Raw genomic sequence first — 19,462 nt, 5'->3', positions numbered from 1 at the left:
TAAAATATATTATTATATATATATTATATATAATAAAATAAAATATATTATTATATATTATATACCATATTTCACACACAAAATTTAAATAAAATAAAATATATTTATTTATATATATTTTTATATTTATATATTTTTTTTAAATATATAAATTTATTATTTATTTATTTTCTTAATTTTTTTTATTATATATATATATATGAAAATAATATTACAACGAAGTTTGTTTGCTGAACGAATTATTTTCCCATTTTGAAGAATTAATTAACGTGTGATATTTATAATAATGTTAAACAAGAATGAAAGATCATAAAATACTACGAATAATTGGATTATTTTCTTTGCTTTCTATTTTATCTTATAATCAAATTAATTGACAACGTATATATATATATATATATATACGTTCTAGTTTGATAGGCCTAATTTATAGATCATTGTAATTATTATATTATGTTATACGAACGTTTATAAATTGACAACACGTTCCCTTTCCCATTTTATCTTCTATCTTCTTTTCACACCAATATTATTTCATTTTATCGTACGAGATAATATAACTGATCGAAAACATCTTATTATTAGTGTCAGACATCGTAACACTTAATTTTTATTCTTCTGGAACATGTCTACAAAACTAATTGGATTATTTCTTACAATTAAATATCATTTCTAAACTTTATTTAAGTATTATTACAAGATTGAAAAGATAACTATGAAAAATGAAAAAAATATATAAAAAAGTACACGAGAAAATCACTTTTTCATAAGAAGAAAAAGAAAAAGATTTTTTACTCGTTAGACGATAAAGTTTTTCATCGGAAAGTTAATGTTTAAATGGGGGGGGGGGTGGTAGATAAAAAAGAAAAGAAAAAAACATTTTTAATTTTCATTTCAAACTCTAAGGTAAAGTTATTTTTTTTCTTCCAAGTAATCAAAGGACAAATTAGGATAGTTTTTTTTTCCCCTTCCACCCCCACCACCACCATCACCACCAATTTCTTAATGACTGCAATGTCGTATTTCTACGCAATAATAATATCAAATGAATTCTTATGGGGGTTTGGTATTACGTTTGCGTTAACGTATAGAATCATCAAGAAGGTGTGGTTTTTACGTTTATCAGGCTTATGTGTGTTCAACGACACTTTTCTAGATAAAGGTTAAACCAATCGAAACCAAGACAAACTTAAAAACTATTACTGTTATTTCGTATTATATTTTATCCTCATTTCTTTCTTTTTTTTATAATTATTTTATTCTATAGGTATAATCGAGAAATTGATAATGAAAAAAAAAGTATTTCACATTTATTTTTCAATCTCATTAGATTGATATCATAGATATGATATAAACGAAACGGTTAAAAAAACGAGTTGCACGTTTGTTCGATTAATTTCATAACCATAACGAGTATGCAAAAGTATGTCACGGTACTTTTATTTCTTTCCTTTTTTTTTTTTTTTTTCTCTCTTCTTTTTTTTATGTCCCAAATACGATTCGGAATACGTAACGGGAATGTTAGATTATTCATAATTTTATTCTATAAAAATAGTTCTCATTGTATTGTAATAAGGAAAGATAAAAAAGAAATTAATTAAGAATGTAAAGTATTGAATGGTTCAAAGATAAAAAAAGAAAAAGAAATTAATTAAGGATATAAATTATTGAATGATTCAATGATGTTGAAAATATTTTTTTAAAGATGTCAATGTAACTTTGATTTCGATTTAAATTGAGTACCCACCATTTTATTTAAACGCTTATTCAATGATAAACATTTATTATCTTTTTTATTTATTTTTAATTAGGAATTCAGTGATTAGAATTATTAAATATATATATATATATATATTTAATATAATTTTATTTAATTTTATTTTTTATTTAATAATTTTTATAATTATTTTATATATATATATATATTTAATTTTTTATATATTATTTTTATATATTTATATATATATATTAAAAATTTAAATATAGAACAGGATGGTAATAAAACGTGTCTGGTAATACACTAGCCACTTGTTAACATCATTTGTTTGTTGAATTAATAGTTTGCACAAAAAGTGCATAGGGAAAACGACTCAATACAAATTCCAATGTAAAGTGAAGGGAAATGAAATAAAATGTAATTAAAACGGGAAGAGGGAGGGTTAGGGGGAAGTAGGGTGGTAACAAGAGGGGAAGATGCACACAGTCCCACGCAAAACTAGCTTATAAAACAATCTATAAATAACATTTGGAAAGGGTTCTTGATATCTACTTGATAAAACAATTATAATATTACATATATATATATATATTTTATTTAATTAATTATTTTTACTTTATTTAACATTAAACCAACAGAATTGTTATCCCTCGTTGAAATTTTTGTAATATAAAACCAATCATTTTAACTAATCGTGTTAAATATTGTGTGTATATATGTGTGTGTGTTAAATTTTGAACACCGTGTCACGTAATTTTGCACGTGTAGGTTTTACAACGTTTTACAACGAGTGTCATGGTCGTATTAAGTAATCCTTGTGCTTTGAAACATTCTTGTAAGAAGGCATATACGGTCATTACGTTATTCTACGTGCCATCACGATTACGTGTACCAAACCGCATACTTGGTGCTATCGTTTTATCGATACTCTGTGCTTTTCTCTCTCTCTCTCTCACTCATTTTCTTTCTCTTTCTCTGTCGACCTTATTTGAAGAAAAAAAAAAAAGAAAGAGGAAGAGAAGAGCATACCTAACTCAACCTGCAACACCTAATACACACCACTAGATGCAACACCTACAATGCACCACTTCTCAAACCTTTTGTTTTTGTTTTTTTAAAAAACAATATTCTTGCTCGTTAATTCATTAATTAGTACGTCATTATATAATATTATTGTTCATTCGTAATTCGTAATTTAATTAAATTTTATTGTTACATTATTTATTTTGTATAATTATTTTTCTATTAGTGGGTGTGTATAAGATTGTTCAGTTATATCAATTTTATATATATGCATATTCGAAATTATTATTAAATATAATTTAATTTTATTTTTATTCAATAATTTTTATAATTACTTTTTATTAAATTTTATTTAATTTTATTTTTTATTTAATAATTTTTATAATTATTTTATATATATATATATATGTATGCATATTCGAAACATAGAATATAAAATAAAAATCTTTCATTTCACAGGAACTAGATTTTCTCACGTATTTGCACTTTATTATAACGTGAGAATATTTTAATATAAAGAATTATATATAAAATATAGAGAAAAATAAAAGATTGTATATTTAATTTCTTTTATTAAACGTGTACGATACACGTGTGCAATAAATGTATATATATATACATATATATATATTATATGGATGTGTTGAATAATTTAAAGGGGACGTAGACAAATGGTAGGAAGGAAAACTTTCAATTTACGTATTTGGCACCGAGTATTACTTTTTCGTAAGCTCACAAGTTGTGCAGGTGTCTCTATCTCGGAAAACGTGTTAGAATCCGAACGAGACACGTTATTTTATGACTTAAGGAACGTCCGGGAAGCAAAATAATACTTGTGCACGCTTTGCGTAACCCAATTGTACAATCCTTATTTGAGTTTCCGTCGATGTCTCTTAGGTATGCAAGTAAGCAATAACGTTTTTTTCGTGATAAGCTTACGATGATGATTTCTTTGACTAACTATTAAGAATACGTTACTAATGCAGAAATTCATCTATATTTAAACGTATGACATAAATTATCTTTAACTTTAAATGCAATTATTTTTCTTTATTCTATCTTAACACTAAAATCGACAATTTTTCTTATTAAATTAAATTTATATAAGATATATTAATATATATAAATATATTTATTATATTATTATTTATTTATATATATAAATTTATTATATATAAATAAGGATCTTTACCAATTAGAAAATCGAACTATGATTCGTTTTAATAGTACGCGACGTGACCTCGTATATCGCATTTACCAAATTTCTCATCTCTCTTCATAGAAAGATTCATGAAAACAGAAGTAACACGAACGAACTTATTGGCATATATGCTTTACTATACTTTTGTTATACTTCTTAGCCTATTTTCTTGCTAATAACTTTCATTACTCGGGGGATGCCAAGTTGAAGAAATAATCAAACTAGAGAAACTGACATCGGTTGTAACTGAAAGTTCTGAAATCTGGCCGAGTTATGTTAAATGAACTTCTAACAATGTTACTGTCTTCCGAATCAAACGTACAATTTCTTTTTTCTTTTTTCTTTTTGACAAGTTCCAATATGAAATTTGGTTGAAATCTTATTATGAGGATCATTTTAATGTGTATACATATATTTGTAATAATTTATATACATTTATATTGATCTAACGTGATACGTATCGCGTAATTTTACCCCTTTCGCATGTTACTGTTGCAACGAACCAAGTAAACCGGTTGGTTCATTAACCGCCAAGAAAAGCATACACGGTAAATATTAAATTACGCAGACCGGACGAAAATTCAAGTCCTGAAAGTCCTCGTAAACATTCGTTTTGCTCTTATAGCAATGTAGACGATCGTGTGTCCTTGCTATCATCATTACAGAACGGATATTTCATTTCTACCGTTATTTAATATAATATAACTCTCTTTGATTCGTGAACCGAACGTAATATAACTGGGATCAAATTTTATAACGTAACGTTTATTCCCAAGAAAATAACAAAAGATAACATTTGTTTTTGGAGTGATTTTTTTAAATAATATTCTATTGTATTTTTTTTTATAGATATAAAATCTTCATAATAATCTCTCTGTCTTGAATAATTATTAATTAATCGAAATAAATGTATATTGTTATTTGTAAAACACGGTGTATATGTTCTATGGATCATCATTTCAAAAATTCACCGTTAGATTGTTACGTTAACATCTATGAAAGATTATTTAATCTAATGTTGTATTTCTAAGACTTTCGTAAGAATATAATATTGATTATTCACATGCGTAACCTTCTAAACGTTGTATTTCGAAGGGGAAGGTAGTCCCCACCTATACTCCGTGTTTTTGAACTATAATTTACGGTTTTTTCGATTAATTAACAATCATTTACAATACATCGAACATTCTAATGTACTTTATTAATATTTTCGATTGTTTAAACTAGAATATATTTTTTTTGACGTTCCAGCCCAGTGATCACTTTGATTTAAAAAATTTTCATCGAATAAAATAGATTAAAATTGTTTTATCATTCGAAAAGTACATTAATAGATTTTTATATATTTAGAATAAATGTATTTTATGTTATTCTTATTTTAACAGGTATATTAAACTGATTCTGATATTAAAGTACATTTCAAAAATAATAATAATAAAAGTAAAAGATTATCAATTGTTAGTTAACGTATTAAACTTTAAAGTTTTCAATATAAATTTATTAAATATGTAATAATATAATTTATATTCGTAAGGTTTCGTTTCGAATATTTCTAAAACAATTTAATCCGATAAAAATGGAATCATTTAATCTATCATTAATTCTCACATAAATTTTGTCTGCCATAACTATTTCGCTATTACTATTACCGTTACTATTTGCTGCATATGTAAGAATGATTATAACGCATGATCATGCGAAAACTCGTCGCGTGAGCTTGTAAAAGATAAATCGTGACCGCAACAGGTTTGGGTTCAGGAAACTTACACCTCGATGATGATTAACACGCCCACGCATTGCATGTTTCTAGAACGAAAGAAAGATAGATTCTAATTCTTTGTTTAAATTTCTATTACTATTATGTTTTATTATCATCGCGTGAATACTTTCCTACGTTAAAATAATAATAGACGAAAAATCATCTTCACGTTGCATGCGAGAGATAGTAATTCGCGATACGCAACAGGTATACACACTTTTAGAAAACTTGTCAGTTCAATTTAATGCGCATGTGCGTGCAACGAGTTCTAGTGCAAGTAGGGTAGCATATATATATGTGTATGTATGTATGTATGTATGTATGTATGTATTTTACATCGACCCATAGGACGCCATATAAATTCCATAGAATAATATCATCATTCTAAAATTTTGTCTCCTAATTTATATCATACCGATCATCATTATTTTTACTTATTATTTTGTTATCAATCAATTTAATTACCATCATATTGTGCATTATATTTTTTTGTTTTTTTTTTTTTTATTGATTTGAAAAATAATTCATCATATTACGTAGGAGGTACATTTGGAGAATTTAATTTATAAAAAAGAAATAGAAAAATAGTTTACATTAATTTTATTTTCTATAGTTTTTAAAAACGATTGATATTAAATTGCATATTGAAAATTTAATAATATATATTATTATAGATGTTAATAGGTTTGACTTACAATCAGAAATATTCATCCCCCCTCTTTTTTTCTAATTTCTAAATTACAAGTATAACACATAGTATCTATACAATTTATATACACACACACATACACATACATTAGATAGAAAAATGAAATAACGAAAGATTGAATATACGAACGAACAATTTGAAACTTTCAATACGTTTTATTTACAATCAAGTTTGAATATATTTGATTTAATATTCGATGTATTAGTTTTCACATACACTCATATATATATATATATGAACAAGTTTTTCAGAATTATTCATCTTTAAACGTATTATATTACATGCAATTTATTTATCAAGTTAAATTTTTCCTCCCTTTCTTCTTTTTTTTTTATTTTTTATTTTTTTTTTTTATAAGCTAGACTGGGTATAAAACTAGGACACAAACCCCACATAGCTGTCCGGAGTGAGACGGTTCGATAGTGAAAATAGCACATATTGCCTTTTAAACTGTCGACTTTTCCCAGTAACTGAGACATGTATGTACAATGAACGATTGTAAAATAGTATCGAATGTATCAAACACACATTGTATCTATCCCCCTCACAAGCTTTAGCCAAGTATATGCTCTTTTAATGCAATCATATATTTGAAAAAAAAAAAAATAAAATAAAATAAAATAGAGTAGGTCGAATTTCATATATTAAATAAAAAAATAAACCAGGACAAGTGATATATATCTTTCGGTAATATGTATGTATTTATTTATTGCATTTAAAAGAAAAAGAAAAGGATATGATTTCAAATAGTTTCCATAGATTTAATATTAAATTGTTATAAAATAAAGATTACTTTTATTAATATTGAAATTATTACATTTTATATTATATGATAATTCATTCATTCAAAAATAAATGTTTGAATATTGGAAAATATACTTTTGTATATATAAATATTGTATTTTCTTTTATTAAATTATATTAAAATCATTCAATTATATAATTATATTAAAATTATAGTTAGAGATAATCGATTATGTTTTAATGTCGTAAGGAGAGAGGGGATGTAGAATTAGGAAATTACGTAAAGAAGTAAAACGACCCCCTCCCCCTGCCCCCATAAGTGTTCGATAAATATCACGAAATAGCTAGAATATCGTTTCGAGTAAAACCTGTATGTGTTTGTGTGTGTGACAGGGATAAATACTATAAATAACTTGTAACATCCACCCTCGGCCTTTTACCATTTATCATAGGCAAGGTTTCAAAGTACTTCAAACTATGATATCAAATAATTTTGGCAGTATTACACGGATGTGACATCTTGTGTAAGCATAATACTTTTTATTAATTATATTTTTTATTTTAATTTAATCTAAATATAATAATTGATGACCATTGTGTGTGTTAAAAATAGCTATGATAATCTATATAATATTATTATAATATAATTATATAATGCAATTAATTAATTAATTATATTATATATATATAAATTATATAAATATTCAAAGAAATAGCCATATAAATTCATACGTACCAACCACATGTGGCAGGAAGGGGTTGGGGAGGGGTGGATGTTCACATATATACAGTGGTCCACTTTGAACTTTTTCGTTAAAACCATTTGACATTTTTATTATTATTGTGGGACGTATACGATTCATACGGCTTGAACAAAAATCAATCCGGTTAACGGAACGTATTAATAACTCATCATCAATATTCTGCATCATTTAGTATAGTTAAGAAACTAATAGTAAGTTTTATATCTTTGAGGAGAGAATTTTTTACTTAAATTCGTGTTGAAAATTTCGTTTCAAGTGTCCCCCTTTTTTTATCTTTTTTGTAACAAAGGAATGTACGATCAACGAAAGGGGGTAAGGGAGGGGAACGTATGATGGTCATGGGGATATACCCCCCTTAAGCGGAATCACGCTCGGTTGTAATTGTTCCGAAGTTATACAGCAAAATACTACAGTAATAATACACACTCGTCGTGTATGCAACAATGCAACGAATATATAAATACCTCTAGGTAAAAAAAAAAAAAAAAAATACCTGTATAGGTTTGCGCGCGCGTGTTCTCACGCATACAAACAAATTAAAAAAGGAAAAGAAAAAAAAAGAAAAAACATGATAAAAGAGTAAAACACGCGTTCGTCACGCGGTACGCACCTTTATTTTGCTTGGTCATTATGATGAAAAAAAAAAAAAAAAAGAAGAAGAAAGAAAAAGATATAATTCTTCTTTTACCCATCTTAACTTGCTACTAAAAAAAAAAAAAAAACTTGCTTCTCTCTATATTATTTACAATAATTATTCTTGCAAGCTTCAAAATAATTATCTATTTTTATTACTTTTTTTTTGTTATTGTTGTTTAATTTATTGCTTTTATTATAAACGTTTGAATAGATTTATTTACAATGTATATGTGTGGTGTGTGGGTACACGTATATTATTATTGGATCATTAGTAATTTTTTTATTATTTCTCTTAAGTTATTTCTATCTTGCACATATTTAACATAAAATATGAAAATCATCTAATTTATATTCAATGACAAAGTTAAATAGTTTGATATTCTTGGCATATTTTAATTTCTAATTTATGTTACATATATATTTTCTCTTTTTATTTCTTTCTGTATCAACGTTAAAGTCATTTTGATTTTGTTCGATTAAAAAAGTACGTATTTTCTATTAGGAATATCGTTTATTATATTTTCAATAATAATTATGTTATTAGGATGGAAATTTATGTATTCATAATTTAATGAAATATGATTGGGACTTTGGGAAAACGAAGGAGAATTAAACTTAGCTAGGCGTGAGTTTCGAAAAATAGCAGCATCGTTCAATCACCGGGAAAATTGAATTTCATGGTTGCAACGGATCTGAAAAACAGGGATAGATTAGAGAATATGTTTTACGTATGAAAGAATATTTCTCAACTAATATTTCTTTAATATTGAAAAAAAAAGAAAAGAAAAGAAAAATATTACCTTTTATAAGAAACAAAGTTTCCCTCAATGTATAAATTGAAAATGTATCAAATATTTAATTGCATACTTGGAGAGTTCGTTCTTTAATTTTGTTTTTTGTTTTTGTTTCTTTCTATTACAGATATACCAGACATTCCTGAAAACATTAAAAACTTGCAAGCGTTACAAATAGCAGATTTTAGTAGTAATCCTATTCCTAAGTGAGTAAATCAAACATTATATATTATATATGATTAATTTGTTTTTATTCATTAATTTCTAATTGAATTGATTTTACAGATTATATCAAATGTATTTTCATATATTTCAGACTTCCAGCAGGCTTTGTAGAGCTAAGAAATTTAACTATTCTTGGCCTGAATGATATGTCCTTAACAAAATTGCCACCTGATTTTGGAAGGTAACGTTTTTTTCCACAAAATTTGTAAAAATAATGTGAATACATATGAATCTGATATGTATCAACTTACATTTTATATTTGTTCAATTTTATTTAGCTTGGAAGCATTACAGTCGTTGGAGTTACGCGAAAATTTACTCAAGGTTTTACCCGAATCCCTTTCTAAACTGAATAAACTTGAACGACTAGACCTTGGTGATAATGAACTTGAAGAATTAGTAAGTCCTGTGTAATCCATTGTTAAATTGAAATAATTTCTTGATTGCAGAAATCATTTTTTAAAATACTATATTCTATCTTTATTCATTTGGATATATAATTATCAAAGTAAACAATATAAACATTGATAGTTAGGTGAATACATATTATGCAAATTTCTCAAGTCTATCGTTGGATCGACAAAATAATTATTTTTCTTATGGTTATTGTAGCCACCTCACATAGGAAAATTACCAGCATTACAAGAATTATGGTTGGATCACAATCAATTACAGCACTTACCTCCTGAAATTGGTGAATTAAAAACATTGGCGTGTTTAGACGTTTCGGAAAATCGTTTAGAAGATCTTCCTGAAGAAATCAGTGGTTTAGAATCTTTAACGGATTTACATTTGTCACAAAATGTTATTGAAAAGTTGCCAGATGGAATTGGTGATCTTAAAAAGTTAACTATTCTCAAAGTTGATCAAAATAGATTATCTACGCTTAATCCAAATATAGGAAGGTAAAATTATTATCAAATTAATTTCATTTCAATTAATTTTTTAACGCGAGAGATAGAATTTGATATATGTCAAAAGAAAATTATTTGTTTCAGATGCGAGAATTTGCAAGAATTAATTCTTACAGAAAATTTTCTTTTAGAATTGCCTGCATCCGTAGGAAATCTTCTTAATTTAAATAATTTAAATGTGGATAGGAATAGTCTACAAATTCTGCCTATAGAAATTGGTAAGAATGCAATCCTTTCTTTATTTCATTGTAATCATATTCATTAATATTGTTACATTATTATTCATCATATATTGAAATTTTATTTTATTTTAGGAAATTTAAAACAGTTAGGTGTACTTTCTTTAAGAAATAACAAATTAAAGTACCTTCCAGCGGAAGTTGGCCAATGTTTATCTCTACACGTTTTGGATGTATCTGGAAACAGGTGCAATTATCTTTATTAATTAAAATGTATTATTTTTATAACGATAAATACTTACTTTATATATATAAATATGTATATACAGGTTACAGTACTTGCCATATTCTTTAATAAATCTCAATTTGAAAGCAGTTTGGTTGAGTGAAAATCAAGCTCAACCTATGTTAACTTTTCAAAATGATGTTGATGAAGAAACTGGAGAAAAAGTACTTACTTGTTTCCTTTTGCCTCAATTAGAATATCATGCTGATGGTATGTACTTTTATGGATTTATTTTATTAATAAAAATACATTTAATAATTTAATATAAAAATCTGTTAATATAGATTCCGGAAGATTAGGTACTACGTTGGTTGGATTGAGATCTACTGTTCAGGGAGAAATACCTGAGCTTAGCGATGACGAAGGGTGGCAAGAAAGGGAAGCATCAAGAACACATTCGGTAAAATTCACAGATGAACCACCAGATGCAGATAAGGAGGTGAGCAGTTCGCAACTGGCAGGGTTTCCTTCTTTTTTCACCCGATTTTTTCAATACTTACTCAGACGATTTAACTGCATGAAACGATCTAACTCTTACACGTCGTTAAATTAATCATCATTAAACATTTTTAATTAATACAACAATAGATACTATGTTGTCCCCCTACTATGTCAATATTTTGAATATACATATTGCAATTTAAAGATATTTACGAACTACATATAGATATAATAATTTTTAATATATGTATATATGTATATATACATATATATGTATATATATTGTTTAATAGGACTAACAAATTTTTAATTTATCATTAGTGTTTTATAATGTGATAAATATATTGTTTTAATATATTATAGAAACATGTACATAAATGTAACATAATATTTGTGTAATAAAATTATATATGTTAAAACAATTAGATTAAAAATCTAATTTCTTGTTTACATTTACCACAATTTCACTTTTATATTAAAAATTACACATCTATTTATATGTTAAATATTATCTTAGGTGCAACACGTTAATGCAAAATATAATTCATCGTGCTAATATTTTTTATTTCAGACGCCATTTGTTCGACAAAATACACCACATCCGAAGGAGCTAAAAGCAAAGGCTCATAAATTGTTTTGTAAAGGAAGAAGCGACAGTAGATCTGGTTCTACCGAAGAACAGGTAATTGTTGTTCAACTTTATAATGTTTATTAAAGAAAAAGTAAAAAATTTATTTCTATAAGTTTATTATTTTCAATGAAATTTATTGTTATTCATTTTTAGGATGTTTCTCAAACATTTGGCTTAGATAAAACTGAACCAGAAACACCGATTAAACCACCTAACGAAGAAGTACAAAATATAATAGAACAAGATCAATCTTCGGAGCATGAAATTTCTAGAGAGGAACAAAAGGAATTGGAGACATTACCCGATAGTACTGATACTCAAACTAACAACGAGACTGCTGTATTTTCTTCGCATGGTGCTACAGAACCGACTGTTGTAAGAAAATTAATACCTGACACAGTTTTTTCTTGATAATGCAATTTACATTTAGATCATTGCAAATATGTTGATAATAAGATAAAAATGTAGACTATTTGTTTTTACAGAATACAGGTTCTGATGGAACCATATCAGAGTTAAAAGGAAAGGACGATGACGAATCAGAAGCTGAAGATATGCAAAGGCACGTTGAATTTTCTGTTATAGAAGATACAGATTATGAAGGATCTGGTGAAACAAATAAACCAAATAGACTTCATCGTCGAGATACGCCACATCATTTAAAAAATAAACGTATTCATACAGCTATTGACAAAGAAAAAGTAGCTTCGCTTATTGCACAGGTAATTTTTGTATATTTCTTTCCTTCTCATAACAAAATAATACATTTATTTTATAATAGATTTTATAGATAATATTCAATTATTTTTCGAATAAATGTATTTCTTTAGGCATTAATGAAAAAAACTGACGAAACTCCTGCAACAATTGTCCCTGAACAAACAGAATCTTCAGAAACTATAGATGGACACAGCCAAGGTAATACATATATAATAAGATATATACATGATAATATATTTATATGTAAAATCTGTTAGATATAAAGATTTAATCGGTGCATATAAGATTTATACAAATAATTGGTATGGAATTTCTTTAAAAAGTCTTAGCAGATAGTAGAAATGATAAGAGATGGTTTCTGTAGAGATTATCTTATCTATCTAGTCATTTATCAGTATATTGTAAGATGGTGGATGTGCGTAGAAAACGTATTAAAAAAATATCTAACTAAATATTCACAGAAACTTGTATAATAGAGAAAAAAGAAAATCATTAAATATAATAACTTCTATTATATCATGCCTAAAAAGTATCGGTGTTTTGTTAGAAATAAAAAGAAGTTAGGTAATGCAATTTATGTGACACGCATAAACGATAATATAATAAATATAATAACACAACAAATCACACGAGAGATAATAATAATATATTATATAATATAATTGTTAGGTGCAACATCGGATGCAGAACCAACGTTAGAAGTAAGGGAAGAACAATATGAAATTCATATTGAACGAACGACAGGTGGACTTGGCTTGTCTATAGCTGGAGGTATTGGATCAACCCCATTTAAGGGTGACGACGAAGGCATTTTCATATCCAGAGTTACAGAAGGTAGAAAATATTATTGTTGTTTATTATATGCACAGTGTTTAAAAATCGTGTTATCGTTTAATAAATATATCTGATAACGATATTTAAAGTATAATATTTTGTAGGTGGACCAGCCGATTTAGCTGGTTTAAGAGTAGGGGATAAAGTAATATCTGTTAATGGAGTTTCAGTAGTAAATGTGGACCATTATGATGCTGTTGAAGTTCTCAAAGCATGCGGGCGTGTACTGATATTAGTTGTATTAAGAGAAGTAACAAGAATAGTGCCATCATATGAGCAGGTGTGATATTTTATAAGATATACTTTTTTCTATGCTCGATATTTTAGATTATTTTAATAATTAATGTTAATAATATGTCATAGAATTCAATGAGAAAAGACTCATTGTGCTCTAGTTTGAGCACAAGTAGAGCACCAAGCGCAACATCTTACGTATCATCTACAGCTTTGTCATATAATTTAGAAAATGGTGATACTTGTAGTTCACACGAAGCAGCTAAGGTAAATCCCTTATATATGTTTTAGTTTTAGTTATATTATTGCATTAGGAGGAATTTCAAAAGTTAAAATTTTAATATTTTATTATTATATTGGATTTTATTCACACACACACAGGTAAAAAAGCTTCCTGAACCATTACCTTCAAAAACAGGTAGCGAACCTATGGTGTCTGTTCTTATACATACAACACTAATACGGGACCAAAATGGGTTAGGATTTAGTATTGCTGGTGGTGAGGGTTCACCACCAGTTAAAGACAATAGTGATGTAAGTGAATATTAAAAAATAAAGCCAATATTCCAATAAAATAATATAAATATTAAAATTTTAGGCTATATATATTTCGAGGATAACTGATGGTGGAGTTGCACAAAAAGATGGCAAGTTATTAGTTGGAGATAAAGTAATATCTGTAAGTTTTTTATGTTCAAATAAATGTTTGACATCGATATATTTATAGCTGAAAAAGTTAATCCGTTTTTGAACAATGAAATAATTTAAATATTTTATTTGTAAATATTAATCATATTAATCCTCGTAAATGTAATTTATCTTTAGATTAATGGAGTTGAAATGAGAGGAGCCAAACATGAACAAGCGGTAGCTTTACTTACGGGCTTGGAAAGATTTGTTCGACTAGTTGTTGAACGTGAAATGCCACTTTCTCAAGCAAATCCAGCTACAGTAGTAACTCCATCCGAGAAATCACCTCGCGTTATTGGTGCACCTAGACCATATACAGGGTTATATAATGCTAATAGTTATATGGCAAATAGACCAGCTTATGCTGGTTATCGTCGTTCCATGGATGCTGAAAAAGCTTTATCTCCGAGTCCTACTTCAAAAACACCGCCACCATTAAAATCAGACATGATGAATGCAGCACCAAAAATGAATGGCATTAGTGATCCAGGAAATAACGTTAAAAGTGTTCCTTCTGTGCCATTAAGTCCAACAAATAGTCAAATTTATCCGCAACCTGCTCCAAGGCACAGTGTTACACAAGCAATGGCAACATCTACGACTAATACTAATTCTACACCTACGTCTTCAACGGAACCTAGACCAACATCCCCGTTGGAAGATATACAGGTACCGAAGCCAATCACCAACGAGGAATTTCAAGCCATGATTCCTGCTCATTTCCTTCGACATCCAACATCCTCACCTTCACCAGATTCCCATCAAGGTCCTATTGTGACAGTGACGATCAAGCAACCTGACAATCTACCTGGAGATGTTAACTTTCCTCCAGCTCCTACAACAATTGGTAAAGTTACTGAAACCATCACAAAGAGTACGCTCACAGAGACCGTCGTTACTAGAGTGACTGACAATCAACTGGTGCAACCAGTTATTATCGAGGTATGTGCCTGGTAGCTGCATGTGTTCATACATTACATTTCTAACTTTATATTTAATTTAATATTATATTAATTGCATTTTTTTCTTTTTTATATAGTTTTTGGGTTTATCTTCCTTTGGATTATATACTTTATGTATGAATACCGTTTTTTAATTTTGTTTTTTCTCATCCAATATACTAATTTATTTATTTCACCGCATTTTACTTCATGCAATTAAGCATATACGTACTATGCGTAAATCGTACAATTCATAATATAATTTCCTAATGACTTTATTACACCTTTTGTCAAATCCATATCCATTATTTTTGGTCTTCATATTTTTTATATCATCAAATTTTCTTTGTAGTGTCATATGTATAATTTTATTTATTATTATTAAGGATGAAATATGTCTGAATGTTTGCTTATATTATCTGTTTTTTATTAACTTGTTTCCATGCTTTGAAGGTACTTAAGTGAGCATATTATTTAAAATAAATCGAATGAGAAAATGAATTTCTATAATAATCTAGTTTGCATGATAATCATGTATATCTATAAAAATGTAATAATTACTTATAACGTTATAGTTCAATTATAGAATTAAATTCATATCAAATTTTTAATTATTATATATAATTATTATCATATATTCAATATATCTATCAACAAATTTTGTGCATGCTTAAAATATTCATATATATATACTATATATTACTTGATTATAAAATATGAATGCAATGCTGAATGCTCGCATATTATATATCTTCTATATAACTTAAAAAATGTTTTAAATAATATTTTATTAAAAAAATTAGTTGGGTTTTGAGTTGGTTATATGGGCAATTTTGTGTGCTTAAATTTATTCATAATGAGTATTTACCCTCAGACATGGAAACAGGTAAGTAAAATGAATTATTTGAAAATTCTCCTCATTATGCTTATTGAAAAAAAATAGTACACTGTGTATACAAGTTGGTGCATCTCCTACACGTATATCTATAAGACCAAGATTTTTCGTATTGACAATTTTTACGTAACCAAAAACGTAAAATATTTACGTATACATAAATATTAATATTTATTTAACGTTTTTAAATATTAATCTTAGTCTTACATTCAATTTAATTCCTTAATATTAATAAAATGTCAAAACAAATGCATATTGTGGTTATGTTTGTAGGTATACAAAATAATCACAATACTTTCAGCATTTGTAAAAATAAGAAAGTAAAAAACTATCGTAAGAGAATATTTGTATTTGAATATGCATTAAGTTTTATTATTAAATTTTGTAATTACAAAGTAATAAATGTTTAGGATGTCGTGTTGGTGAAAGAAGGATCGCTTGGATTTAGTATAATAGGAGGAACTGATCATTCTTGTACTCCATTTGGTGCAAAAGAACCTGGAATTTTTATATCTCACGTAAGTATTCATATTATATAATTATAAATATAAAAAATGTTATTTTATTTAATTTACAAAAACTTAACGCGCATACGTATATATTAGGTTGTACCTGGCGGTATAGCAGCGAAATCTGGTAAGCTTAGAATGGGCGATAGAATATTGAAGGTAAATGGAACTGATGTAACTAAAGCGACTCATCAGGAAGCTGTAATGGAACTTCTACGACCTGGAGATCAGATTGTACTTACCGTACAGCACGATCCTCTTCCAGAAAGTTATCAGGTGAGAAATAATTTATTTTCAGATACACAATACTTACATTTCTTTTTACGTTATATCATATTAATATATTTCATCTGCAATCTTAACAAAGAAATTTGATATAAAAATATAACCTAATTGTATTATTATATGCAAATGATAAGAAAAATAATGTAAATGTAAATATTACTAAATAATAGATATCGTGTGTTCTTTTTAAATACTATTTATATATAATTCATAATTGTAAATTTTTACATAATTAACAAGTCATAGATCTATTCGTATATATATTTATATATATTTTTTTAATAGCGTTACAAGATGCTTTGTTATTTTATAAAAATATTTTAATTAGAAGCTTACCGCTATACCTTTTTTCATTTTCTTTTTTTATAGAAGTGAAACACGCTTTCCAAGTATGCTTGGATTGAATATTTAAATATTTATATCACTGTTGTATTTGATTTTTACACAAATCTAATTTTTCTTATTTTATATTACCGACAAGAAAAACATTATTCAATTTGTACGTATATTTACGTATCTACTGTTATTCGCATAGATTTTTGTTTATTTCCACACCAAAAAAGAAAGATATTTTTCTATAATAATCACAACATTGCACCTGTATGTCGTGTACACACATGATATAATATGTGTATCATACAGAGATGATATTCAAGTGATTTTCTTCCATTTTTTATTATGCTTGTGCTGACAAATGCCCGTAAATTGCAATAGTATGGCACTCAATAGTTTACCTATTTTCCTTACTTAATGCAATTTTTTTATAATTTGTCCTACAAGCTGGTCGAAATAGAGTACATCCCTGTGACAGTAAGTACTCAATGCATTTGACCTGTTATTTTGATTTGAAATATTTTGCTTCCTCCTACACCAAGGCTGTAAACAAGCTCAGCACTGATTCACAGATGATTGCTTATGTCTAGGCAAAACTTTTCTAGAAAATCATAGCATTCTTTTTAAATGCTTTCTATGCTTTATTATCATATGTAAGATATATATACATATATTTTTTTAATTATAGATTTTTTAAATGAGATGTAATAATTATAAATTTATATTATATATTTGTATTTCATACAAAAATATAGAAAATAATTACTTAAAGTCACAAAAAATAGGAATTATAAAATCTACAAATTTATATATTTAATATTTCCACATGAAATATATATGATGAAAATAAATAAAATATTGAAAAATACACGTGTAGAATATAAATAATAATGTATTGTTATTTTTTTAGGAATTGGTAATTATAAAAGAACCAGGAGAAAAATTGGGAATGCATATTAAAGGAGGGCTTAGAGGTCAAAAAGGCAACCCCCTTGATCATACGGATGAAGGAGTTTTTATATCTAAAATTAATTCAGGTGGAGCAGCTAAGAGAGATGGTAGATTAAAGGTAATAAAATGAGTTCAATCATCAAATTGATTTCTCAAATATTTAATTGATGTTTAATAAAAAGTTTAAAATACTTTGAGCATATAAAAAATATATTATTCGAACAGGTCGGTATGAGGCTGTTAGAAGTCAACGGAACATCTTTATTGGGTGCAACTCATCAAGAAGCTGTAAACATTCTCCGGTGCTCAGGAAATACAATTACTTTGGTAGTTTGTAAAGGTTACGATAAGAACGAAGTTGAGTCAGTATTACCCTTATCCGATGGCAGAGATTCTAAAGAATCAAGAGTCTCGCGAGAATTTAAAGATCCACCGACAGATGATATTAAATCATTGTCACAAAGTATATCAAGCTTGGATCGTGACGATGAAGAAGCAGCAACACTTAGGCAAGAACAAGAAATGAAAGCAGAGCTTGTAGCATGGGAACAAGAAGAGAGGGAGAGAGCTTTAATTGAACAAAGGGAGAAATCCACTCCTGAGAAAGTATGTTACGTTCTATATTAATATTTTCATTTTTAATTAAAGAGGTACGCTTAAATATAATCATTTTATGATAAAGGTTCTAGACGTAGTGAGAGCGGCAGAATCCTTAGTACATAAATCAAGTAGTCCAGTTGATATGGTCGTACCACCGAAGTCCCCAAGTGGTACAAAGGATCTCAAAACTACCACGATCGTGATGAGTAAACACACGTTAGCTCCTCAGAATCCAACAGTAAGTATTTCATTTATAATATCTCATTTCGTTTATTGTGAACATACGAATCGAAATTTATTATGCATGAAGCATTTAGCAGGCATGATATATTTAAAAATAGTTGTTTGTTTATATTTTTCTTTTTCTTTTTTTTTTTTATCATAGTACACACAGCAGCATGTTTTATTTTATTAATTATTTAATAATTTGAAAGTATAAATTAACTT

General features: G+C 27.2%; 1 protein-coding gene across 10 annotated transcripts in view; it reads left to right on the top strand.

The window, feature by feature from the left end:
* The window catches only part of LOC122517875 (protein lap4), a 36,974-nt gene that overhangs the window by 8,050 nt on the left and 9,462 nt on the right, over nt 1-19,462 (top strand). For 8 of the 10 annotated variants that reach the window (XR_006303937.1, XM_043636477.1, XM_043636476.1 and 5 more), the window contains exons 3-26: nt 9,475-9,553; nt 9,664-9,753; nt 9,851-9,971; nt 10,185-10,477; nt 10,571-10,704; nt 10,801-10,912; nt 10,995-11,161; nt 11,236-11,390; nt 11,964-12,074; nt 12,177-12,398; nt 12,509-12,745; nt 12,854-12,941; nt 13,413-13,577; nt 13,682-13,857; nt 13,941-14,078; nt 14,193-14,345; nt 14,410-14,490; nt 14,637-15,443; nt 16,748-16,855; nt 16,943-17,122; nt 17,912-17,941; nt 18,375-18,533; nt 18,641-19,021; nt 19,098-19,253. Coding sequence is in view for 9 of the 10 variants with exons in the window: in XM_043636477.1 (XP_043492412.1) it covers nt 9,475-9,553; nt 9,664-9,753; nt 9,851-9,971; nt 10,185-10,477; nt 10,571-10,704; nt 10,801-10,912; nt 10,995-11,161; nt 11,236-11,390; nt 11,964-12,074; nt 12,177-12,398; nt 12,509-12,745; nt 12,854-12,941; nt 13,413-13,577; nt 13,682-13,857; nt 13,941-14,078; nt 14,193-14,345; nt 14,410-14,490; nt 14,637-15,443; nt 16,748-16,855; nt 16,943-17,122; nt 17,912-17,941; nt 18,375-18,533; nt 18,641-19,021; nt 19,098-19,253 (4,343 nt within the window). In the remaining variant the exon portion in view is untranslated. The remainder of the gene's footprint in view (nt 1-9,474; nt 9,554-9,663; nt 9,754-9,850; nt 9,972-10,184; nt 10,478-10,570; nt 10,705-10,800; nt 10,913-10,994; nt 11,162-11,235; nt 11,391-11,963; nt 12,075-12,176; nt 12,399-12,508; nt 12,746-12,853; nt 12,942-13,412; nt 13,578-13,681; nt 13,858-13,940; nt 14,079-14,192; nt 14,346-14,409; nt 14,491-14,636; nt 15,444-16,747; nt 16,856-16,942; nt 17,123-17,911; nt 17,942-18,374; nt 18,534-18,640; nt 19,022-19,097; nt 19,254-19,462) is intronic. The other 2 variants (XM_043636475.1, XM_043636471.1) reach the window with 2 other exon arrangements.

Source organism: Polistes fuscatus, unplaced genomic scaffold (genome assembly GCF_010416935.1).
Source record: "Polistes fuscatus isolate 324 unplaced genomic scaffold, CU_Pfus_HIC Scaffold21, whole genome shotgun sequence".
NCBI lineage: Eukaryota > Metazoa > Arthropoda > Insecta > Hymenoptera > Vespidae > Polistes > Polistes fuscatus.
This window is presented reverse-complemented; position numbering and strand designations above follow the sequence as displayed.